At 32.7% G+C, this 26,373-nt stretch overlaps 2 protein-coding genes across 2 annotated transcripts; both read left to right on the top strand.

Moving 5' to 3' along the window:
• The first annotated feature begins 9,913 nt into the window (after nt 1-9,913).
• On the top strand, nt 9,914-11,995 carry LOC118053570 (cytochrome P450 94C1). The gene has a single exon (XM_035064884.2). It carries the CDS (start codon nt 10,109-10,111, stop codon nt 11,645-11,647), a length of 1,539 nt encoding a protein of 512 aa, XP_034920775.1. The 5' UTR covers nt 9,914-10,108; the 3' UTR covers nt 11,648-11,995.
• Nucleotides 11,996-21,796: 9,801 nt separating this feature from the next.
• LOC118053571 (uncharacterized) lies at nt 21,797-24,391 on the top strand. Its single transcript, XM_035064885.2, has 5 exons — nt 21,797-21,910; nt 21,982-22,126; nt 23,427-23,497; nt 23,629-23,727; nt 23,813-24,391. Exons 2-5 carry the CDS (start codon nt 22,018-22,020, stop codon nt 24,122-24,124), a joined length of 591 nt encoding a protein of 196 aa, XP_034920776.1. The 5' UTR covers nt 21,797-21,910; nt 21,982-22,017; the 3' UTR covers nt 24,125-24,391.
• Nucleotides 24,392-26,373: the final 1,982 nt, after the last annotated feature.

Below are 26,373 nucleotides of genomic sequence, written 5' to 3'. Positions count from 1 at the left end.
TTATATTTGTTTATAAATTGTTGAAACTTTGTTTGAATTACACTGAATTAGATGTGTTATGATGAAATAAATAATAGCTTGTTTAACGGGTCCATTTTAATTTTTATCAATTCTATTGTGAAGTTGTGATTTCCATAAATTTATATATGTATAAATTTGTATGGACGTTGATAGTTGATAATTGATAATGAATATTTAACATAAGTGTTTTTTTAGTTTGTTGGATAATGTCGGGGTAAACTAATATTTTTGTATGTTTATTTACGTAACATAATTAATTAATTAATACATGTTGTCGTCATAATTTTATAGAGGTTCGATAGAAGTCATGAATGATCGTTCATAGATGTATCGGGACTCACCCTAAGAATTGCGGAGGATGGATTATTGTAATGAGGTTCAGAGTTTCATTAATTTTGCAACATCTATCCCAAGGAATTTTACTAATGGCGATATTAGGTGTCCATACAGGAATTGTAAAAATAAAAAGTTTTTGTATCAAGATGTTGTAACGATGCATCTTCTAGTCAAAAGGGTTCATGGAGGATTATCTATGTTGGTATGCACACGGGGAACTATTTGTTCCTAATGAGAGCATGGTAGAAAGGGTGGTTGGGTTAACTTCTAGTACTAGCAACATGCATAAAGTTGGAAATGACAATAGTAATCCTTACAGGAATATGGTTATGGATGCAATGAGAATGAGTAAAGGTAATGTCAATGAATGTCCAATCGTAGAAGAAGAACCTAATGCAGATACAACAATGTTTTTTTATCTATTGAAAGATCCTAATGAACCATTATGATATGGCTGCAAGAACCATAGTAAATTATCGGCCGTAGCACATGTGTTCACATCAAGTCAGATCATGGGTTGAGTGAGGCCGGTTATGACAAGATTATCGAATAGATGAGAAGCATTTTACCTGAAGGGAACATGCTAAAAGAGAACTTCTATGCTGCCAAGTCCATGATGAAACCCCTTAGTTTAGGATACTAAAAAATTAACGTATTCCCTATCTTCTACATGTTTTACTACCTTGAAAATGCTGAGCTGACCGAGTGCATGACATGTGGGCATTCCTGTTACAAACCCAGAACTGGTAGAGGGAAGACTCTCATGGCATATAAAACACTTAGATACTTTTCAATCACACCTAGACTGCAGAGGTTATTCATGTCACCAAGGACTACTAAGCAAATGACATGGAACCAATCACATCATGCAGTTGATGGAGTGATGGTGCATCCTTCTAACGGCAAAGCTTGGAAACACTTTAACAGTGTGCATCCTCACTTTTCAGCTGAATCAAGGAACGTGCGTCTTAGGTTGTGTATAGACGGATTCAACCCATTTGGGTCATTTGCTACTCATTCTTATTCGCCGATCATACTGACGGTTTATAACTTGCCACTAGGGATGCGTATAAGGCTGGAGTTCATGTTTTTATCTATGGTCATACCAAGTTCGAGCAGTCTAGGGTGGAATATAGATGTTTGTCTTTATCCGTTGATTGATGAGTTGACGCAATTATGGTCCTCTAGAGCTTTAACTTATGACATCTCGAGGAGACAAAATTTTGTTATGAAAGCGGCTTTGATGTGGACTATTAATGATTTCCCAGCTTATGGAATGGTTTCTGGTTGGAGCATGCATGAAAAGCTAGCATGTCCATACTGTATGGAGAACAACAAGGCATCACGCTAACAAGCGGGGGTAAAGCTCTTTTTTTTCTTACTGTCACCGTCGTTTCTTACCATCGAATCAAAAGTACAGAAAGAACAAAAAGGATTTCATTGTTGGTAGAGTTGAAAAGGATGTTGCACCCCTACGTCTTTCTGGTGAAGAATTGCTTGATCTTGTGTTAAATTATGATGACATTGTGTTTGGTCTCTAAGTAGAAGTTTTCTAATTTTGGTTTGACCCATAATTGAGTGAAGCGAAGTATCTTTTAGGAGCTTTCTTATTGGAAGACCAATCTTCTCCGCCATAACCTTGACATCATGCATATTAAAAAGAATGTGTTTGAGAAAATTTTCAACACTGTCATTGATGTGAAGGGGAAGACAAAGGACAACATCAATGCTAGATTGGATATATCGTTGTTTTGTAACCGTAAAAATATGAAGTTGGTTTGTAATGGGTCACAGGTCGCAAAACCAAGAGCAAGCTTCGTGTTAGAGAAAAATGCACAACTATTAGTCTACAAATAGCTTAAGAGTCTGTGTTTGCCCGATGGACATGCCTTGAACATATCAAGGCTAGTTAATACAGAGGAATGAAGATTATATGGAATGAAGAGTCATAACTGCCATGTGTTTATGCAAACACTCATCCCATTAGCTTTTCATGATTTGTTGCCAAAGGGGATATGAAATGCACTAACGGAGATCAATCATTTCTTCAAACATATATGCTTTAGCAAGTTGAATGTTGATCACATTGAAAGTCTTGAAACGAATATCGTCGAGACAATATGCGAACTTGAGATGATATTCTTTCAATTATTTTTTTGACTCAATGGAGCATTTACTCGTACATTTACCGTTTGAGGTAAAAGTTGGAGGACCGGTCCAGTATAGATGGATGTATTCATTCGAGAGGTTAGATATTACAGTTGCTATGTAATTCATAATTAAATGTTTTTTTTATATTTTTTTAAATATATATATATATATATATATATATATAATATGCAGGTACTTGTTCAATCTTTCTTTTTTAAAAAAGATTGCATTTATCTCATACTATTTCGAATCTCATTTGAGAGCGAAGATCAACTGTGTTCCATGGCATGATGATGGTGGTGAAGTGCCTTCAAGTGAAAACTTGTCAATATTCTCCAATCTTGGATGACGACCCACACCTAAAAATGCCATAAAGGGAAGATATTCGAAAAGAGAGTTCAGATAAGCAAACAATTATGTCCTATTTAACCGTGATGAGCTGAGACCTTTTATTAAGTAAGTAGATGGTTGACTTAAACTTTGTCAAAAGTGTACTATTTATATTTTATGATACCAAAACCTCATATAATTTGGAACAATCTTGAAGGCAACATCGACGGTATACTTACTGTCCAATAACTACAGCTGACCGAAATCCTAGATCTTTCAATTACAAGATGAAGAATTTACCACATGGTTTAGAACACATGTAAGTCCTATCACAAACTCATTATCTCTTGCAATGTAATTAACTGTACGCCAATATTACATAATATCTGTTTATTGATTATTGTTGTATTTAATATACAAGGTTTATCAAATGGGAGGTAATGCTACTATTTCACTGTCTTTTACTAAGCCTAAGTCCCTAAAGAAAAGTCAAAGTGCTATAACGAGTATTTTGTCAATGGATATGTCTTTCATACTGAAGAATACAGGCATGGAAGAAAGACATACAACATCGATATTTGTATTAAGGGATCGACTTTTAGTGAGTTTGAAGTTAATTACTACTACATTAGATTGAAGAGGTCATCGAATTGCAATATCATAGCGAGCAGAATAGAGGTTTTTAATTCAAATGCTATTGGTATGACACAACTAACAGAGGAATTGGAGTAGATCCTCACTATGTTCTCGTTGAAATCAACTCAAAAGCTAGACACCGCAACATAAACGACATCTTTGTTTTCGCAAAGCAATGCCAACAAGTTTATTACATATACACCCCTTCCTTTAAAAAGGATCGATCAAGAGTTGATTGGTTATCCATTTTAAAAACAAAACCAATGGGTAGTGTCGAGATTGTTAAGGATGAGAACGAAGACACAAATGTGATAAATGAAGTCTTTCAAGCTAGTGAGTTGGTTAAACCATACTGAGTTGCTCTTTCGATTAACTTAGAAGAGAATTTAAATTTTCATGTTTTCGATGATAATCTTGTTAATGTTGACGCAAAGGAGTTGAATGTTGTTTTGAGCTCTAGTGGACCAGAGAATGTTAATGAAGAAGATAATAACCACATTGAAGAGTGCGATAAAGTTAATGATAACAATTCAATTAAGGATGAAGATGAAAATTCTGACTAAACATGTTATAAAGCCTTATTTTTATAATGTAATATTAAGGATGATATTTTGGAACATGAAATATTTTTTCTTCTTTAATTTTCAGCTCTTGTTATTGTGTTGTGCGTGCTGTAAGTTTGCAATTCAAGATTTTGTGCAGGAGGATAGACATAAATACATGGAGAAGCTGTAAAAATATTGATAGTTTCACCGGTGGAACTACCAATGGCATGGAACCCATCGGTATTATACCAAGAGTTGAAAAAAATTTATGAAATTTTGCCACAATCATCGATGGCTATACCGATGGACTAGCACCTGTCAGTATTTGACCGAGAGTTGTAAAAAAATTAGAGTCCCTGCCATAATCACTAACGAATATACTGACTGTTGGTGCATATTCCAAAGCGCACGCCTGTCAAAATGCCTGGTTACTACCTGATACGGTTCAGCCCTATGACACAACCCAAGTAAAGTCAGATTCAGATTTTGGCGTAAAAAGCGCAACAATCTAGGTTCACGGCAACTGTCATAATTTTCAATCTGATTGTTGGATCAGGCTAATATTTTATGTGGACTCTCCAAATATGTTTTACTCTCTCGAGCTAAAAATTCAGGTCAATCGGAGTTCGGGAAGGAACCGCAATACTGGTCAACAGACGAATTTTGTTATTTACTTCCATTTGACTTGTGGACTTCCTAAGGATTCTTTTCCTACAAGGCAACTGGTTTGGGAATTTTCTAGTTCCACAAGGATCTTTAATGAGCTGCAATATAATCTACAAGTGTGACGGTGATTCATTAATGTTTCAGAATCCTTTTCTTATAAGGATTTATTCATCCTAGCTACACAAGGAAAGAAGGGCTGGTGGTATTTAATGACATATTAGTTATTTTTTATTATTTTATTTAATTTTTGGGCTTAATTAAAACTTTATTTTGAGCTAGGATCCAAAGCTTGTTTGGATCAGGTTATGGGCTTTTCAGTTTAGGGTTTTGGGCCAGTTTTGAGTGGACCTCATATAAGTCCACATAAGGGGTCCATTAGGGTTAACTTTTCAAGAACTATTTAAACTCATGTAGGCCAAAATTTTGGCAGCTTTGATGAATATTATTCTAAATTTTAGTTTTAACTCTTGCATTCTTCAGTTCTTGAACGAACTGAATCTAACTTATTGAAGATTAACTGGCTTCGTGGCGTCATTCTACTCATCTCAATAGTGTTGGTTCATTGGGGCAGGTTTCCATTGTGTCATACTCTTATCAGACCTCTTTTGGCTTTCCGGGATCAGATCTCAATCTTGATTGTGGGTTGCGTGACCACATGATCATGAGGTTTGCATCACCAACAGACACGACAAATCCAAAGCACTCGTGCTCTGACTCGCGTTTACCAATGAACCAAAAAGTCTGGCGGGATTTTCAAAAATTTTGGTGCAAATATCAATTAATTATCAACGAACATTACGTTATTCTGTCGGAAACATTGTAATATAAAACCTTCCCCCCCTCCTGGTTCATTTTTTCTCTCAGCTCTTCATCTCTATTTCTTTTCTCCTCTCCATTTGTATTAAGTTTTTATAAGAGGTTTTATTGTTTTGGTGTTAGTTTTATTCTTTTCTTTATCTTTCTATTTTTTTTTTATTTTTTTATTTTAATTATGATTATTTTTTTTGGTGTTCTTTGTTTTGTGTGTTGTTTGTAGATAAAATCTTGAAATCAACACACTATTAAGGTAAGCATTTTTTATTCCTAAATTTATTTTGAATTTATATAGAGTTTTTTAGTTTTGTGTATTGTTTGTTTTGTGTTTAGGATGTTTTGTGTAGTGTTCTTTAGTTTTTCTTTTTATTTATTAATTTTATGATATTATTGTTTGTATTGCCATAAATGTCATTGTTGAATTTATGTTTAAAATGTTAATTGAAATATAGAATTAAATTTAATTAGTTTATCTTAATTTTAGGAGATTATTGTTTGTATTGCCATAATTGTTATTGTTGAATTTATGTTTTAAATGTTAATTGAAATATAGAATTAAATTTAATTAGTTTATCTTAATTTTAGGATATTATTGTTTGTTATGTTGTTTATTATTTTGATTAATTTTAATTGTTATTTATGAATTTGTATTGATGTTAGTTGAAAATATATTGATGTTGAATTTCTATAGATGTTATGTTGTATAGAGTTGATTTTGCAATATTTGTGTAATTATCAATATTTGTAGGTAATGACAAACTATAGGTAGTCTCTAATATAGGGAGGTACTATCGAATTTTTTTAAATGATTGAATTTCTATAGATGTTAGGTTGTATATATGATATTGCTAGAGTTAATTGGATTATGGTTATTGTAAAGATTGCAGGTTTGAAAACTGTGAGTAGTCTCCAGTATCGGGGAGGTGCTGTCGATTTTTTTTAAAAAATAATCAAAGTTAATTATGTAATAATTCATATACATTTGTGTAGATGCATCAAATGAAATCTACAGCACGTTGTCAGTGGACAGTCGTAACTAGTTCTTCTAACAGCGATGAGGACATCTCCTTAGGTGCTGATCACGGTGAGGTATCTGCGCCAACTTGTGATGCTGCCTCTTTTAGCACGGTTTTACAACGCAGAAGCGGTGTGACTTCATAGGAGGGTCAATTCACCCCCAAGTACCAAGCACAATGGAAGGATTACCTCTCAATATAAGTTTGTTTAGGTTTTAGTTTTTTTTAATACTTATAACATAATTTATGAACAACTAATTAATTTTATTTAATTTCAGGTTCACAAACATTGAGGCTACTAGAACAATAACATCGGCATTTAAATCATCGATGGAGATTCCATTGTTTTAATAAAGTCAAGTCTCCAAACCTCCTGAGTGGAGACCTAATATCGATGCCTGGTTTCGGCGATTTCAAGCAGGTGTTAATTTTTAATTTCCAGTTTATTTTTAATAAATAATTTTTATAATTTTATATCTTGTAATATTTTTATTTAATTGAATTATTTATATACACCGAATAAATTTGAGTGGGATAGCACGAACAACAATGTTGTTAGGAGGGTATGGAGAATCACGCGACAACTATGTAACATTGAAAATAATATTTATTTTTTATTTATAATTTTATGTTCTAAATTTTAATTGGTTACTATAGAAGTAGGTTGCGTGAATTTTTTGGTATGACACCCAAAAAAAAGCGAAAAGGATATGCAAGGGACAACGATATTGAAGGATGGAATGAAGGGGTGGTTTGGCGGGAATTCAAACCGCCATTCATCTCGGGAGATATATGGGCAGCATATATTGAGCACGTGATGTTTGAGCGGTTCTCACGGCGCTCATAGTCAGAGCCGGCAACCGGAACAGGCAAATTCACAATTCGATACCATGCACACCGGTGGCTCCATCCCATTCAGCGCACATGCAAAGCGGATGATAAGATTAATTTAAATGAAATATATCGTTAATTAATTTGTTGTTGCTTATAAATATATTTAACTTGCAATCTTTTTTTTCCTTACAGGCTACGTCTCTTGGACGTGAGTTGAGTCCAATGAAGCTATTTGTAGAGACGCATGTGCGGAGTCAAGATTGCTAAAAGGGGGTATAGCAGTACATGGACAACCGTGCTCAGCAATTTGTGGTATTTTCATTCAATCATTTTATTTCATAAGTTATTATTTTCTTGAATTAAATATGATGATTTTTTTTAAAAAAAAAAAATTCATGAGACCTATAATAGCCGGTTGAGGGAGAGATATGGGAACGATACTTCGACCCATCCGGATTTCAATCCGGATTTGTGGATGGAGGTCGAATCGTCTGGTGGACTCGATAAAAATCAAGTCTACGGGCTCTCCAACACTACGACTGAAAACTTGGGGTTGGCCCATGGTGTCTCAACTGTTGGGTGCTCTCCATCAGTATCAAGCACTCAGTCAGAGGAGTTCATAGCCTTGAAACAACAATATGAATGCCTCTCGATGAATTATGATCATCTTCGTCAAATGGTTATGGAGATTAGATCAAAGATGGGTGATGATCCATGTGCTGCTCCTTTTTGGTCGTATGATTCTGCAACAACCAGCCTCCTCCTCCTCCAGCTCCGCCGCTGTTTTAGTTTAATTTTTTTTAAAAAAACATTAAATTTGTAATGACTATTCACTACAAGATTTAACAGTTTTACCGACGGAATTTTTCCGTCGGCGTAAGACACATATTCCATCGGTAATTAATTTATCGACTAAATCACCGACGGAGAATTTTCGTCGGTGAATCTCTCGTCGGTAATTTTTTGTCCGTCGGTAATAATATTACCGACGGATTTAATGGTAAATTTTTTTTATTACCGATGGATTTACCAACGGATTTACCGACGGAAATTTCCGTCGGTAATTATTTAAAAACATTTAAAAAAAACATTTATTTTTTATAAAAATAATTAAATTAACGTAATCTTGTAACAAATAATAAAAAAAAAAAAGAATCAAATTAAAACAAAAAAATTTTTAAAAAATATTTAAAAAAAATAAATATGAACTCACCGAACAAAAATCAAAAATAAGTGAAAAAATGAAAATTGCAAGTGAAAAGGAAAAAAAAATTCATGAAGCATATTAATTAAAGAAAACCCCGAGCATGCATAAGTCACTGACGGATAGGTTTTTTATTGGGGCGCGTCCGACGGATTTACTGACGGATTTAATTATTCCGTCGGTAATATTTAATTTAAATTTTCAATTTCGTAAAAAGTTTTCAGAAACGCCAAAATTACCGATGATTTTTCAATAATGAAAATGAATTTTCAACGGGTGATTTTGTCCGTAAAGTAAAACAATTAACAGTGCAATTGAAGATAGACAGTTCTAGAGCTCTCGTAAAATACCGACGGAAAACTTCCGTAATTGACATGATGAACAGTTACAGTTTACATTTCCATTACAATCACGCTTTGCTTTATTTTTTTTCCCACGGTAAATAGTCTTTCGTCGGTAATTACCGAAATGAAAATCATATTTGTAAACGAAATTTATTTCCATTGGTAAATTTCATTGCTGGAATATTTTTTTTGGCACACTTCGACGGATCGCTTGTAATATTATCGTTTTGGTTTTTTTTTAATTATCTGATATAATTAGCGACGGAATAGAAAATTATTGACGATGAAAAATTTAGTGACCGATAACGACAGATTCTCTTAGTGAGCTCGTCAGTAGAAAATATTATTGATAGTTTTCATGACAACTAAATCCATCGATAAAACTGTTTAATAATGCAGTGATCCAACGTGCAACCATATCTCCATTGACATCCCTGAAGCTTGCATATGCAGCATTGTTTGATTACAATATTGGGTTTGGAATTTTTCATGTCTGGTACGGATAAGAATAAAAACACGTGGGTCAAATTTTGCAAGTTAGTGATTAGCAATCAGGTGACGTGGAAGATGACTCAAGTGGCCTTGCATGCTTTGTTATTTAGCGCACGAGATCTTCATGTTATTTTGTCTTCGCTTTTCGGTTTTCTTTTTATTTATTTAATATAATAGTTATTTCTTTTAATAATTAAGCAGAGTGAGCCTTGCTAGGGTGTCTTGGGATTTCTCGAAGAAAAATCAAGATCAAGTTTTTTGCCAGTTCATAACTGCAGTCTGCAACCATTTCGACATATATGTTTTTTCAAAATTACTTGTGGGAATAATCATGATGTAGGATCACTCTCCTTTGATGAAGTGTTTTTCTTTTTGGTATTCACACATTTTTAATGGAAAAATGAAGACCACCCAAAAAAAGAAATATTAAAAAATTGTTTTATAAATCTTATTCCAAATGAAAATACAGAGGAAAAGGCTCTGGAAAACAGTTTTTACAAATATTGATTAAGAGAAAAAAAAAAAAAAAAAAAACACTTCAATTGCTGGCTTGTCTTTCTCGTTGGTCTCATCCAATTCGGTTTGATTCTACTCTCTCCCTCTCCCTCTCCCTCTTCTTCTTCTTCTTCTTCTTCTTCTTCTTCTTCATCTTCATCATCTTCGTCTCCTTCTTCTTCTCCCTCACCTTCTTTACCGCTTTTGTTTGATCATTATCCATCCATGGAGCTTGAATCTTCCTGGCTCTTGCACACTCTTTATGCCTTCTGTTTTATCCTTGTCTTCATCATCATCGTTTCTCCTCGTTTTGCTCTCTTTCTCTACTTGCTGCTACTAAAGCTGTGGTGCAACTGTGAGATATGTGATGCCTATCTAAACCTGAGCTGGGCCAAAAGTTTTGATAATCTTTGTGATTGGTATGCTCATCTCTTGAAACATTCTCCGACAAAAACTATTCCCATACATGTTCTTGGCAACATCATTACAGCTAATCCAGAAAACATCAAGCATATGCTTAAAACGAGATTTGATAATTACCCCAAAGGGAAGCCTTTCTCTTTGATACTGGGCGACTTTTTGGGTCGAGGCATATTCAACGTTGATGGTGACATGTGGAGGTTCCAGAAGAACATGGCAGGTCTAGAGCTCGACCGGTTCTCAATAAGATCAAATGCTTTTGAGATCGTTCGATGTGAGATTGAGAAACGCCTTCTTCCTCTACTAGTCTCCTTCTCGGGAAAAGAAGATGGGATTTTGGACTTGCAAGATGTTTTCCGAAGATTTTCATTCGATAGCATATGCCAATTTTCATTTGGGCTAGACCCCAAGTGCTTGCAGCTGTCTTTACCCATGTCAGAATTCGCTGTTGCTTTTGACCTAGCTTCCAAATTTTCAGCCGAGAGAGCCATGGCTGTGTCTCCCCTTGTGTGGAAGATCAAGCGGAGGTTGAATATCGGTTCTGAGAAGAAAATGAAAGAGGCTATCAAGATCATCGACATTTTAGCACAAGAGGTAATGAGGCAAAAGCGTGTAAAGGGGTTTTCAACTCATAAAGATCTTCTGTCTCGGTTTATGCGTACTGTAGATGATGAAACATACTTGAGAGATATTGTCATAAGTTTCCTCTTAGCAGGCCGTGACACTGTTGCTTCAGCTTTAACCAGCTTCTTCTGGTTACTGGCGAAGCACCCAGAGATCGGTTCAGCAATCCAGGTGGAGGCAGACAGAGTTCTAGGTCCGAATCAGGAGCCCAAAAGTTTCGAGGAAATTCAACAGCTTCACTATTTGCAAGCAGCAGTGCACGAGAGTATGAGACTTTACCCTCCTATCCAATTCGATTCAAAGTTCTGTCAGCAAGATGATGTCTTGCCCGATGGGACTTTTGTGAAGAGAGGAACTCGGGTTACTTATCATCCCTACGCAATGGGAAGGATGGAAGATATATGGGGTCCGGATTGCCTGGAATTCAAGCCAGAGAGGTGGTTAAGAGATGGCGTCTTCTTCTCTGAAAACCCTTACAAGTATCCAATATTCCAAGGTGGATTTAGGGTGTGTTTGGGCAAGGAAATGGCCTTGATGGAGATCAAGAGTGTCTGCCTCTCACTGCTCCGACGTTTCCACTTCAAATTAGTGTTTCCATGCCACTGTACCCCACGATTCTCTCCCGGCCTCACCTCTACTTTTAGAGATGGGCTCCTGGTTCTGGTACGAGAAAAGCTAACTCAACCCTCCCATCGCAATTATATGGTGCACGTTGATTAGCAACTATCCAAGGGCGCTATTCGCCAATGGGGGTGAAGGCGTGTATTTCACAAGGATGTGACGTGGTATAATGGCCTACATGTGCTCGAGCACCATAACCAGAATGACTGGTTACTGTCGGCAGAAATAAGAATTTATCTCGTTCCAATCAATGGTCAAGCTTGTTTTATTTCCACTGAAGATGTGTAAATAATGTAGTGTTGTAAGAAGACGTATACATACATACATACATACCTGCAGTAGCTTGATCTGCTTATATTTAGGGCACACAAGAAGTTTAAACCTTCCATTATCTGTAAGATTTAAGTATGGAAGCATGTAATGTTGATTTCTGGTATCCATTATCACTTGGCTAATTATGTTGTATTTCTTAAACTCCTGTGTTAGTGATTCAACGCCTTCGTTTGGGATTAATTCAAGCTAGGGCTCTAGATATAGAGCATGTAAGCAGCTGCTTTTCCCTTTAATTTCCTACATGTAGCGTTCTGTGACCTCTCCTTGTTGGCGTTGGTCTTTATGCGCGCCAAGGCCATCATGTGAGGGGTTGGAGGCTGGTGAAGAGAAGATGGAAAGAATATTTATGATGTTTTGCCTAGTTAAACCCTCCTTTAATCACTCACTGTTACTTGGTTTAGTTAACTTTGTTTGCACGATGGAAACCCTATCGAGTGAGCGTACAACTTGAAGCCATAATCATCGAGCAAGGAAGTCTTTTTAATTTTGATCTGGGAATTAATCCACTGCTATATTCTCAATTAAGAGGTTTTTTGGCGTTCTAAAGATATTTTTTTAATAAATTTGAATTTTTTCTTTAATTTTTTGATATTTTTAAACAATTTTCATATTGATTTTTTCTTTTTCATATATAAATATTAAAAATAAAAATAAAAACAATCGGTATGTAATTTTATTTTTTATATGTTAGAGAATAATATGAATTATATCTTGGTATCTCATCTAAGATCTTAAATTATTAGATTGAGATGATTATTTAACATAGTATTAGAACCTTGATGATCAAGTGGTCACGAGTTAAAATCTCATCATTCCTATTTATTTAATAAAAATTAAACACAAAATAATATGAGTCTGTACAAGTTTCAAGTCCAAATAGCTTTCATTTGAGGAAATGTATTATAAAAAAATATATATTATATTTTTAAATCGTTATTGGGTTGAAATGTTCTATCTCATTGTAACTTTCAAATTAAGTTACAACTACTTCTGGCCCTCTATTTTTAACTTCAATAATATAATAAAATTGAAAATTATCTCAGCCAGTTAATTTAATAGTCTTCTTCGTTAAATAATTAAGTCGTTATCATCCACTTTCCTTTTTATTTTTGTTAATGTCATCACGCACTCTCACCATACCCGGCCAGTAGTGACAAATTATATATATATATAATTGGCTTTAAAAGGGGCTTTTTGATAAATTTTAATTAAAACATATATGTGTTTCGCCAATAATTTTTAAAATCAATTTTAATTACCTTTAACCCTTCAAAATTCTCAATTAAAGATTTTCATATATTAATTTTCAAGCCTTTTCATCCATATATATTTTTCTATCAAAATCACACTTATTTTTTTTTAATAAGAAATATCATTTGATGAGAATTTGACTTTTTTTTTCCGAGTGATTCTAATGAAATAATACTTAATTGATAAATTAAAATAATATAGTAATAAAACTGATTTAAAAAAAAAAGGTTTGGGTGCAAAAGTGATCTTGCCCCAATGATTTAGTGTTATGGTTGACATTTCCCTTCATATTTTTATGAAGATTATTGCAAGTTGGATATTCAAATTGTTAAAGTTGCTACTGGATCTCCTTAAAATAATTTCATTAGGCACTTAACAAGATGTATCACACTGTTAATTATGGAATTTTATGATTTAAGTGTGTTTGAAAGTATGGTTGTGTTTGCTTTTTAAAGTAATTTTCACTTATAAATGTTTTCAAAATAATATTTTTTTTATTTTTTAAAAATCATTTTTTGATATCAGTTATATCATTAATTTAAAGCAATTTTTTTTTTTTAACTTTTTAAAAAAAGAGATTTTAAAACGTAAAAACAAACAGAACCTAAACTTATAATTTTATATGCGAGGTAAGAGCTAAATGCATAATTAAAGGTATTATTATATATACCATACATTTATTTTATCCTGTGACAATAATTCTCTTGAAGAAATTGTCAATCATTGATCTTGTCATGAAGAGCATTTAATTGTGAAGAACATATCGTAGATTGATCAAGTGGCTGAGTTAGAAAAGAAGGAACCTCAAGATTTTATTTATGAAGAAGTGATCAAGCAACCGAGTTTCAAACAAGTAGAGCTACTTATTTATTATTGTTTTCAAGGATTTTAATATTATTGTTGATGTTGTTGTTATGTTCATCATTATTATTATGAAAATAATATTTTATTAGGATTTTTATTTCTAGGATTTTTATTTTATTAGGGTTTCTTGGTATCCACTTAAATTGATTATAAACTCCATATCAGAATAAAACCTGTTTCTTTTGCTTATTTAAACCCTCTCCTATAACTTTTATTTTAAATTCTTCAACCTTCTCTTTATAGAGATTTACCCTCTTTTATAAGAATTTTTTTATTGCTTGATTTAAAATTTTATCTAAAAACTTAATTTTTTAAAATAAATTAATTCTTTAACATAGTATCATAACCTTAATAACAAAGCGATTACAAGTTCGAATCTCATAATTTATATTTATTTGATAAAAATTAAACATAAAATAATGTAAATTTATGAAAGTTTCAAGTTAAAATTTTTTTATTTAAATAAATATATAAAAAATAATATAAATCATAACCCGTAATTTTATCTAAAATTTTAAACCGAAAAAACATCAATATCTTAATTGTGGAAACCGATGGGCCATCACCGTGGTTCTGTTTGCAATAACTTTGTCCAATTCATCTTGAACTACTCGTTCAGATTCTGCATCAAGAGCACTAGTTGCTTCATTTAGCAGTAATATCTTTGGAGCCTTTCCTCGTGCTATCGCCACTCGTTGCTTCAGCCCACCTGACAACTGGATGTCTCGGGATTTATGACTGGATCATACCCCCGCACTTCCCTCAAACAGTCCCTTCCATAAGCATTTATGAACTAATTATTAATGTCTTTACAAATGCAACTAAATAAACTATAATTAAGCCTTGGAAATGCTGACAAGAACTTCTTATTATAGTCTCTGCTGCTAAGAGATTTCCGCCTCCGTAGCATTTCCTTCCTTTCCAAATGAAACAATGTTGGCTCGGATGGTGTCATCAAATAGCAAAGGTTCCTGGCTTCTGGATCTTGATTCCATCTTGTGTTATAACCTGAATTAGAATCATCAAATATTTGCCAAGCATCCAGATCCCTCAAAATTTGGACATCAGGTTTTGTGGGATCCTTGAAACTGACATGTTGAACTCAATTTCTTCTTTAAAATTTTATGCTGTTCATCACTAGAGTCTATTTTGTGAGCTTCTGTCAAGAATTGCAAACACAGATCCCTTGCTTTCATGAGATCAGGACCAAGGGAACACTTGTTCGAGAAATCCTAAATGATGTCATATAGTGGGATTAAAAAATACCTGCGAAACAACAAGAAGGAGATAACTTATAATTTGGAACTTAAGGAATCATTTTACTTCTCGCGTGCTGATCAGTTAGGCGAATGTTTAAACAGAAACTTTTAAATACTGACAAGGCAGGGAAGAGACTTACACGAACACCTCAGAAAAAGCTGTGTCGCCAGAAACGACGACAAGACAGGATCCAGTGTAGAAACCGGTAGCGCAGGAAGATAAGTGCAAGAAAAAAGATAGTCGAAATCCCATCCCACTTACCAGCCATTGCCTTTTTCCCTGTCTGCTGGGGCCTTCACGAGACTAGTGCTAAGGTTCCATCACTTTCTCTTCAGTACATAAAGATGCTACTGTGCACTTGAGGTCTTGCCCAGCGGTCGAAGGAACTTGTTCCCTTTCTCTGCATCATGAGTTCAAACCTCACCATGCACGCCTGTCACCCCCGCAGTGCCTTACATGCTCACTGGGTTTGCAGGACGTTCAGTGACCCGTGAGATTAGTCGTGGTGCGTGCAAGCTGGTCCGGACACCCACGTAAATAAAAATAAAAAAAAAAAAAAGATGCTACTGTTCTAATAAATTTCGTACTGCATCATTGGCTATAAAAATGGCAAGGTTGCAAAACTCCTTGCAAACCCTGAGGCATATGTATTCAACTGATTAATCCCTTACATGACAGCAGAATGGAAAGAATGTGCATGTTAGATAACTTTGTTCAACCAGCTATTCCTCGCTTAATTCGATGGTGATCATGATTATTAGAGCATGTCAATGGAGAATTCTTTAAGGTTTAAAAAGCTTTGGCAAATCATTTCTTGAACCACAACCAGAATCCATATAGTAACAGATATGCAAAAAAACACAGATATAGGGCAACAATTGAAGATTTTTAAGGCAAAGAATTACCTTTTCCAATCAATTGACGGATCAATTTTAAAAAACCTCCAAAGATATTTGGGATTCGATGAAAAAAAATACCATGTAACAACTAGAGTAATAAGAAGCAACAACTTCAAGCACTTTAAATGGAATTTGAATAGCTTAGAATAAATATGGAAAAGTAAATCATATAGATTATTTTTCATGAATAATGGAAAATGTTAACAAAATGTGAATCTATAGCAATAATATAGAGGATATCACTTTCATTTAAAAAATTCTTTGATCATTGACACTAAAATTCAATTTTATTATGTGATCCATAGAAGAATTAAAGATATTGATAAACTTTCCATTGATAAATTGTAAATTTCCTTGTTAATTAATGAGCAAAAATTGAATTAACAAAATAAAAAAAAGTCAACTTTACGAGTTTCATCTAATAATTTTTTTTCTACCTCACAGTCGGAGATTAAGAAAGAGAAAAAGCACAAACAATTGTAGATTTTCACATCATAAAAAAGTTGCTACAAGTGCTTAATGCTTTTAACAGTTGACATCAAATCTTTTCAACAATTGATAGCGTAACTTACGTTAATTAGGAGAGCAAGATAGCAAGGAAAAGTACTCAACAACAACTCGTTTTTGAATAAAAATACCACAACGCAGCAGCTCCCACGGCAACAACCATCAAAACATGTAGCAGCTTTTTTCTCCCTTGATGAACCTTAGCAAAGGAATGTCAAGATTAGTTTATTATTTGTCTGCAGGCAAAAATGGACTCTCATCTACCTAAAAAAATCATAGTTGAAGAAATAAAACTTAGGACGATGAGTAAAAATTAATTGGTGTTTGCATCATAGAAAAACTTGTTTAAAGCAGAGTATCTTATTGCTAAATCGAGTGTTTAAAAATATCATTTTAAAAGAGAAATTATTAGATATTAGGTGAAATCTTAATTTAAGTAAGAATCCTCTGATAAAAAAAAAAAAAAGGATTGTGCTTAGAATACTTGCTTAACTAGTTAATTAGAATTCTTATTAGATTATAATAGTCAAAGATTGTAATTTTTTTATATAAATATAAAGTTCATGTATGTATATAGAATTTAAGAATGTTAAATAAAATATCAACAAACATTGAAAGGGTTAAATTCTTGTATGTTTAATTTTTAAAGTAATTAACTCAAATATATTTTTTTACGTATTGAGATAGTATCTGATATTGTGATAACGGTTGTTTTTTAAAATATATTTTGTTTAGAAATACATTAAAATAATATTTTTTTGATGCATTTCTAAAAATTTATTTTTAACATTCATATCAAAACCATTTAAAAATATAAAAATTAAATTAATTTTTTTAAAAAATTAATCCTTCAAAAAACCACAATACCACCATAAAAACAAACACGAAATAAAACAATAAAGGCCCCCCCAGTCTCAATGTCATCCTTGAGTACCGCTCCACTCACCCTGGGCCCTCAGAATATAGCAGGTCTGGGACTGTTAGGACAGTTTTTGAGCTGGGTAGGTTTCCAAGATTGAAGGGATCATAGCTTATACGAGGAATAATCTATACAAAAGTGTAAAACATCAGAAATCGACCACATCCTCTGTCTTCATCCTGGCTCCATATTGTTGTCTAAATGCTTCTAGGCTTCTAGCTCCATATCTAGCTTGCTAGGGGACTGCATGATATTTGTTGCTGATTGTCATCCAACCTGAATATTGTTCTTGCTATTAAAATTAGTTGATTAAGGGTATGATTAACATAAAATTAATAAGAAGCACAGAGTGGAAATCATATTAAGAGGAGAAGTATCGATTAGTCATGGATAATGTTTGTGAGGAAAGAAATACGCCACTGATGAGGCCTGCATAATCAGAACTGGGATTGTTCAGCTAATTTACTTTTAAAGCACTTTTGATTCCCTGCTAGCTGCGGGAAGAAATTACAGTTTTTTTTTTTTAACATTAAAAACTACCAACGTTGTTAACATTTTTTTTTATCCATCAAGAAATTTTTTTACTGCAACTATATAAAGTTGATATGTGATGATGAAGTGAATATTCTAGAATGAATTATTCATTAAAATTTTTGCATATCATTTACAACGTGTTCACTTCAAGACTGCGTTGATTTTTTTGTAATGGATCTTTCAAGGGGGTGTGAATCTCCTCTTGAATAAATACCTGCACAATGTCTTTTATAGACAAACCCCTAGGGATGTTGATGGGGGATCCTCTGAAAATCAAGTCAGTATGATGTATTTTTATGTGGCAAAAGGACATTAATGAAGGTATTAATGAGTTTTTATAAAGATAAAAAGGAAGAATGAGAAGAAAATATAGAAGTTAGAGAAGAAAAAGAATGGTGTTTATATCTCAGAGTATATAAGGTTTCGAACCTTTTTGCTATATATTCACGTTTCCTTTTATATTACCCAGCTTAACCTATTTCATACAACATAGGAGGGATAGAAATGTAATCTTATAATAATAAAATAATATTATTTTATTGTTTGTGCCATCACATTTAATTAATATAAGCATGGAACACTTGTTCGTATTTAATCGGATGTAATGGATATCATAATTACTAGCCCAGGTCCGAGGTATGGGAGGTTCAGTATGGAGTTACCTTTTAGCTATACATTGAACTTGAACGGAGTTAGATTCAACTAATACGCTGAACTCAAGGGGAGTTGGGTTCAACTTGTGATTGCATCTAGGAATGGTCAAGCACAAATGCACCTTGACCCAACATGGGGTTGGACGCGGACGCATCCCTGATCAATGTGTGGTGGGGTATGGACGCATCCTGGCCCAACGTAAAGTTGGGTGCAGAAGTGTCCAGACTCCATGTGGAGTTGGGCAGGAACGCGTCATAACCCAAATTAGAGTTGAGCGCGGACGTGTCCTTGCATAAATTAGAGTTGGGCAAGGGCATGTCATAGCCCAACGCGAAGTTGGACGCCAAGAAAGACAACCCTATTTTGGGTTGTAACTTTTGTATGATAACTTTTAAATGAGGAAGTTTTTTTTAGAAAACCATGACCAATCAATATGTTTATCTAATAAATTAAATAAAAAAAAAATATGTGTTTTATTGATTTTAATCAAACATTGAGTCAAGAATTTGAAATAAAAATGTATATTAAGATTTTTTTTTTATCTCAAGTTGTAGGGAGCTTTAATATTAAATAACTTTATTTTTTATTAGAAAATAAATAATTTATACTCCAATGAAAAAAAAGTTATAGTATAATTCCTCTTTATATATATATATTTATCATGAGTTTTTGATTTAATAAGAAACAAAAACCATGTGGTGGGTAAGGCACAAACATCAAAAAAAGATGACATAGCCTTTTAAATGAGAATCTTTTCTTTCAAATGGTGGTGGTTGGAGCCCCTGAAATAATCAGGAATATTACATTCATTCACCTGAAAATGACATTGTAATCATCTTTTGTCCTTTGAGGAAGATGATAAATAGAGATAAGCAACGTGCCACTTTGTTTCTGCATCAAAACCAAGTGACAAGTCATATGCAACCTAAAAATTAGGGATTTTTAATTGGGATTTTGTAAATTTTGATTTGGTCCATGTTTTTTCAATTTCAACGCAAGCACCCTCAATTGACTCTGAAACTTATCAATTGTTGCAATTTCACCCTTGAAAACCTAGATTTAAATCCTTTGAGTTGAGTGTCTTTTGCTCTTTGGTCATTGGTTTTCAGATTATGTAATTTGATCTCAATTAATCATTAAACTTTTAATTTTTTTCAAGTATACCCTTGATTTGATTAATTTCAGACATTGAACTCACGCACCTTATGCACTTTGGTTCTTGGTTTTGAAATTCTTCAATCTGATTCTCAATAAGCCTTCAATCTTTAAATTTCTTTCAATTAAACTCCTGATTGTATCAATTTTGTCTTTTCAAATTTCAATTGTGTCCTTAATCTCAATTACGCTTTCAAACTTGATTTTTCTTCAATTGAGTCCTTAATTGAATCCGATTAAGCTTGTAAAAATTAAATTTGATCATCCAAAGTTCTAATCTTCTCAATTAAATCAAAACAAGGCTTCTAAACTTAATTTATCACCAATTAAGCCTTTAATAAAATTAATTTGACTCATTAAAAGTCTAATTAAGTTTGTGCACTTAATTAATATTTTTAATTTTGGCCTTAATTGATTTTCAAACTTAATTAAGTCTTTTAATTAGGCCTATGATTAAATCAAATCAACCTATTAAAATCTAATTATATTCTTAAACTTATTTTTTCTGCAAATTTATCTAATATTCACTTAAAATAACCTTGAATTTGCATTATCTTTCACATTTAGATCCTTCAATGGTGCAATTGAGTTTCCCATATTATCAATGATCCATTTTGTCCCTTTATCTCTCATTTATGCATTTAGATCCATCTTTAATATGTTTTTGTCAACCAAGTCGCGCCTCCTACATTTTTTTATTTTTATTTTTCGAACTCTTTTCTTTTATATTATTTAATTTAATAAGCTAATAATAATTTTAAAAAATCTAAAATTAGGCTATGACAAACCTTAACAAACAAATTTATAGCCTTAAAATATATGAAAAAAAATTTCTTAGAGATAAAAAAAAAAAAAAAACAACTCAAAATCACAAATTGTCAAGCCTCTTTTTGGCAAGATGAAAACTAAAAATCATTAGCATCAAACTCTTCTAATTGAAAGAAACCTATTAACACCAAAATCGTTATTTTTTTTATTATCAGAATCTTGACAACCAACAATTTTCTCTTTCTTTTCTTGTTTTTAAAAGAGTTTTCCTTTTCTCTCTTAACCTAAAATCAAAAAAATAAACAAAATGAACTTTTGGATTAAAAAATGCTGATAATTTGGGAATGATCATGAATTTTCCTTGTGTTTTACATTTTTTTCCTTTCTTTTATATATATATATATATATATATATGTTTTAGTATTTGTTTTTTAATTTAATTTGATTTAATGTCTATACAACCAATAATATTTATACCTTTCTAGGATCACCAATATGCCATTCCAGCATCACCCAAATACGCATGTGTTACCGTAGAATGTTATTCAAATAAAATCAAAATATATTTTTTTATATTTTTAATTTAGTAATTTATAAACATTTATATAATGATTTGGTAATTTTACCTTGAAATTTTAAGTTACAAATTTGCAATCGTTTGGAATAATTTAGAAGCCAATTTAGAACCGTATATTGGGCTTTTTAAAAAATTAATTGGGCCCCAAATTTATATATTCATTCTCAATTAAACTCCAAATCAATTAATTTGATCAATAAAATCATAAATATTTAAAAACTTCTTAGCCAAGTCTTTTTGTGAAGATCAACATTTTTCAAATTAATGTTGTTTTAGTGCATAAATATGCAAATTATACTAGAAATATTAATGCTCATTATTATTTTTTCTTTTAAATCAACACCATTGTAATGCAAAAAAACATGCATTACACATAAATTTTTAAAATAAAATCAATAAGAGGACACAGCTGAGAAATATTGAGATATTTGGGGTCTAATTGATAAAATTAATAAGTTTGGGATGCAATTCAGAATGAGTATATAGATTTAGGACTAAGTTGAGGTTTCCTCTATTATATCTTCTTTGCTTCTGGCTGTCTGTACTTATCTAACCCTAAACGCACAAAATAAAAACTCTCAGGCATCAAACATCAAATAGTTTTAAAAGCTCCCTTTAAACCCTAAAATCTAAATTCGCAGGTACATATCTGAGTTTTTGTATGTAGTTATGCTTTGGTAGGGTTTTTGACCTATTTTCCTTCTTTTTGCAGCTAAACCAAGTAAGAAAGAGAGAGAATACAAAAGCTATGAAGAAGAAAAATCAAGCAAGTGGAAGTGGAAGTGGAAGTGGCGACATGGATGACAAGGATCAAGAATGGGACATCAAGAAGATTATGAAAGACATCGAGTTCTTCAGTAATTACATTTTTTTAATTCTTTCTTTATTCTCACCGTTTTTTAAAACAATTTTGTTCTTCATTGTTTGCTATCTGCTGCATTATAATTATACTTTATGTATCCACGAGAAAGTTGTGTGATGATGGATTGTAGGATGAGTTAGGGGCTATCGAGGAATTGTGGGTTTGAGGTTAGGAATTTCTAGCAGGCATTGAGAGGAGATGAGATGAGATTGAAGAGTTTGCTCATGTGGAAGAGTGCAATGATTTGTTTTGAAGTTGCTTTTGGGTGTTTAAACTACTGCCTTGTGATTTTCCACAATGCTATTACAGTGCATCAATTGATTAAACTAGATTTCAAGGTTTTTTAGAGACTACAGTGTAAAACTTATGGAAAAAGAGGTTGGAAACGAAGAGTTATATGGTGTCATAGGCTACCCTATTACACCTTTGTAGTAGCATTTGGCAATGTGAGAGTTTTGAGCTTCCTAACATCAAAGCCCACATCTTCTGATCAGAATTTTATTTCCCTTCCCCTCTCGTGGTGGAATCCCTTTCCCTACATGTTTCTTTATTTTAAATGCATAATGTTCTTTATTTTTTTTCCGGCAACATTGGAGTTGTGTGCTGTTTTTGAAGCCAGCTAGTTTCAGGCTCCAAGTCTATTTGTTTTTTCTATTGAGACTTTTTTTTGCTCTTAATAAAAGCCAAATTGGATGGAGCTAATAAGATGGAGCTCCTCTCTGTTTTGTAGAACCTGGAACAATGTCGTTTCATTGGGTTCAGTTGCATAATTTGATGATTGAGATGATTGATCTGTTATTCATGCGTGACGAGAAGCAAAGAGGATGTTTCATCACCTGCTGATTTGTTTAACTTGCTTGTTCTACCGTTCAGACCCAAAGGATGGGCTACAGTTTCCAGTTTTAAACATGCCACAAGGAATACAATATTTTCTTAAACAATGCACTGTATTCTTTTGCCACCATTCGTCATAATTGTATGGGTTCTTCTGTTGGGCATATAAAATGGACTCAGTGCATTGTGAATTTTTTTTTTCTAGTGTTATAGCCAGAGGAAAATTAGGTTGCATCATTTGGTAAAAGTTGCTGAATCTGGCTTTGATTGTGGACATGTTTCTGCTGTTAATTCAAACTTGGAAGCAATAAATATTGATCTGTTTGAGTTTGTTCCATTCATTGGGATGCTGCTTCTATCTTTTTGGTTCTTCATTTGCATCTTATTGTGATTGTTTGAATTTGTATTTACAACCAAGAAACTTCGTAGTATTTTTGTCACTTTAATGTTTTGTCTCCCAGGTGCCTCGCATATGACATGGAAAGAGAGGAAAGAATTAGAAAACCAGAAAGTAGTCTCTCTTGGTGGAAAGGTAAAATCTCTATGAGCACCAATCACGTTGCTTTGTAGTTAATGTAGTAGATATTTTTTATTATGGAGTCTATGCTTCTTCCATATGGCGCTTGATGAATATAATCCTGCTGCACTTTGTCCTAAACACAGCCTCCTAAGAAGCAAAGACTACCTTTAAGTGTAGCCCGTGTGCAAATGAAGAAACAAAAGGAAAGAGAAGAGAAAATGCTTGAAATGAGGGAACAAGAGGTTGATTCTCCATGACCTTTCTAATTTATGATTGATCTGATTGTAGAAATCTTGTTGCTCTGACTGTAACTATTCTACATTTTAGAATATGGTTCTTGGAAGATTTGGAGGTGGTAGTGGTGCTAGACGAACAGTGGAGAGGCGCAAACTTGAGGACAGGGTGCTGAGGTCAACTGAAGGTCATTTTAAAAATGGCATACTTGATGTGAAGCATTTGTTGAGTCGAGCACCATCTAGAGATGATGGTTCTAGCAGTCATATGGTCAACAAAGGGAAGAAGCACAGTGGCAAAAGGAGAGATGATGGTTCTAGCAGTGATATGGTCACCAAAGGGAAGAAGCACAGTGGCAAAAAGAACAAGGGAAAGAAAAAAGGTGGTGGGAGGAAGCGCCATTGAAAGCGGGCCTAATTTGAGCTTTTTCAATAACAGCAGTGATAGAATCTCAGTGTTGCTAATGTCATCTTTCAAAACCTGGATCTTGAAGGATCCGGACAAGATCCTTGATTCGGAATTGGCACAATGTATGATGCAGAATATGCAGTTTATGTATGAGGGATGGCTGAGCATTTTTCGTTCTATTTTAAAGATGAAAACAAAAATTTTGAGCGGTTGCGTTTTTGTTTTGGTTGTTTATAAATAGCCTTCTCTAATTGCTGGGTTCAATTTCTCGTGGATAGCCTTCTATGTAGCATCTTTTCTATGGACTCAAACTATATGAGTAAGTAAAAAAATTGAAAAATTGATAAAATTAAAAAAATCAGAAAAAAAATAATAAAAAAATCAGAACAGTGAAAAAATAATGATTAAATTAATTAAAATTTTTTAAAAACTGACCAGTTTGGTTTGATTTTGATTTTATAAGTTTAAAAAAAAAAAACCCAAATCAAAAAATAACTGAGCGAAAATGGTTTGAATCTGTTTTTTTTTTTAAAAAAAAATCAAACTGAAACCGATTGGTTTGAACCGAAATTTTGTTTTATTTTTTTAAAATTTAATTTGATTTATATTTTTTTATAAAAATCAAATTGAACCAAAAATAATCCATATTTTTGCATTTCTTCACACTCAGTTAAACACAAGACCGATATTGAAGATCTTGAGACCATGTTTCACTTATATGCATGGGGTATGAATTCTTGCTATTTGTTGTTTTTAAATATTTCAGTTCATCATTGTTGCCTTTTGTTTAAATCTAAATTAAAAAACGTGTCAATTGAATCAAGAAAAAATGACTCAGGAGATTTGAAGTAGTCGATCAAACTAGGAGCCATAATCGGTGAAGAACTAACTAGAAGTCTCTGAATGCCTCTCCATGGAGAATCTCTCGTTAAAAATAATACCATAATTACATGTAGAATCACCTTGTATTATAATTACAATCTCTCTAAATAAAATAAATATTAAATGAAAAACAAAGAGGATGCACACAATGTTTTCAATTTTTTTTAGTCTTTATTATTATTTTTTTCTGATCAAGAAACTTTTTCTTTTCAATTTTATTCTTTAATATTATATTGATTAGTAATTGAGCTTGATGATTTGTTTCGTATTGTAATTTGTCAGTTATCCCTGTTTCAAATAAATGTCCCAATATTAGATTAGTTCTTGATTTTATAAAAAAGAATTAGTTTAGTTGTTTGTAAGAAATTAAGAATGAGGGGACCAAAATTAAAAGCAAAGTGGAATGGCAACACTTTATTTTAGAAAAAAAAAGTATTTTTTTTTTTATCCTTTATTTTTTTAATCTGACATTGAATATATATTTTTTTAATTTCATCTTTCCATATTATATTTATTGGTATTTTGACTTGAATAGCTTGTTTCGTATTACTTCTTTCAGTTTATCACAGGTCTCAATAAAACATTTTGGCATTTAATTGATTCTCGATTTTACAAAAAAAAAAAGTTTTCTTGTTTGTGATGAATTAAAGATAAGGAGACCGAAAATGAAAGCTTGATCCGATAACAACCATTTAAAAAAATTAAAATAAAAAAGTGTCAATGCCTTTAAGCTTAAGATTTTGGTCAATCTCTATTTCAATCCTTAAAGTTTGCAAATTATATGATTTAGTCTAAGGATTTATTTTATTCACATTTCAACCCTTCACTTTGAGAAAGTAAAGAGAGTCACCATATTACAGCAATGGTGAGAGAAAGTTAATTAACAATATGTTTTTTTACGAGAAAACTTGTTGATCTTAGTATGAACAAGTCTTATTTTACGAGAAAAGTTCTATTGAGATCTTTTAAAGCCTTATCTTGCTTGAAAAAAGTAGATCACAGTTGAGAAATAAATTTCATTCCTAATTAGATTTTGCTTTTTTAGACTAATTTTTGAGTTTGTTTTGGGTTGATAGGTTTTTTTTTTTTTTTTTTTTTTTTTTGAGGTTTTAAGGATGTTTATTAGTTGTTTTTTAGGTGAAAATTGTTTAAAAATAAATTCTTAGAGTAAAAAAAAAACCCTCCTTGATTTTTTAGTCATCTATATGATGTTAGGATTCTAATTAGCAGATGATACGTCATCTATTTTTTTTAAGAAATAATCAAGAAGATGACGTGTCGCCTGCTCAAATAAAAGAAATAGGTGTGTGGACCTATGCTTAAAGGCTTACGCTCCTGGGCTTATTTTTAGTGGGTAGATGTGT

This window comes from Populus alba, chromosome 13 (assembly GCF_005239225.2).
Source record: "Populus alba chromosome 13, ASM523922v2, whole genome shotgun sequence".
NCBI lineage: Eukaryota > Viridiplantae > Streptophyta > Magnoliopsida > Malpighiales > Salicaceae > Populus > Populus alba.
The sequence above is the reverse complement of the archived record's forward strand: the minus strand, read 5'-3'. Positions and strand labels throughout refer to the sequence as shown.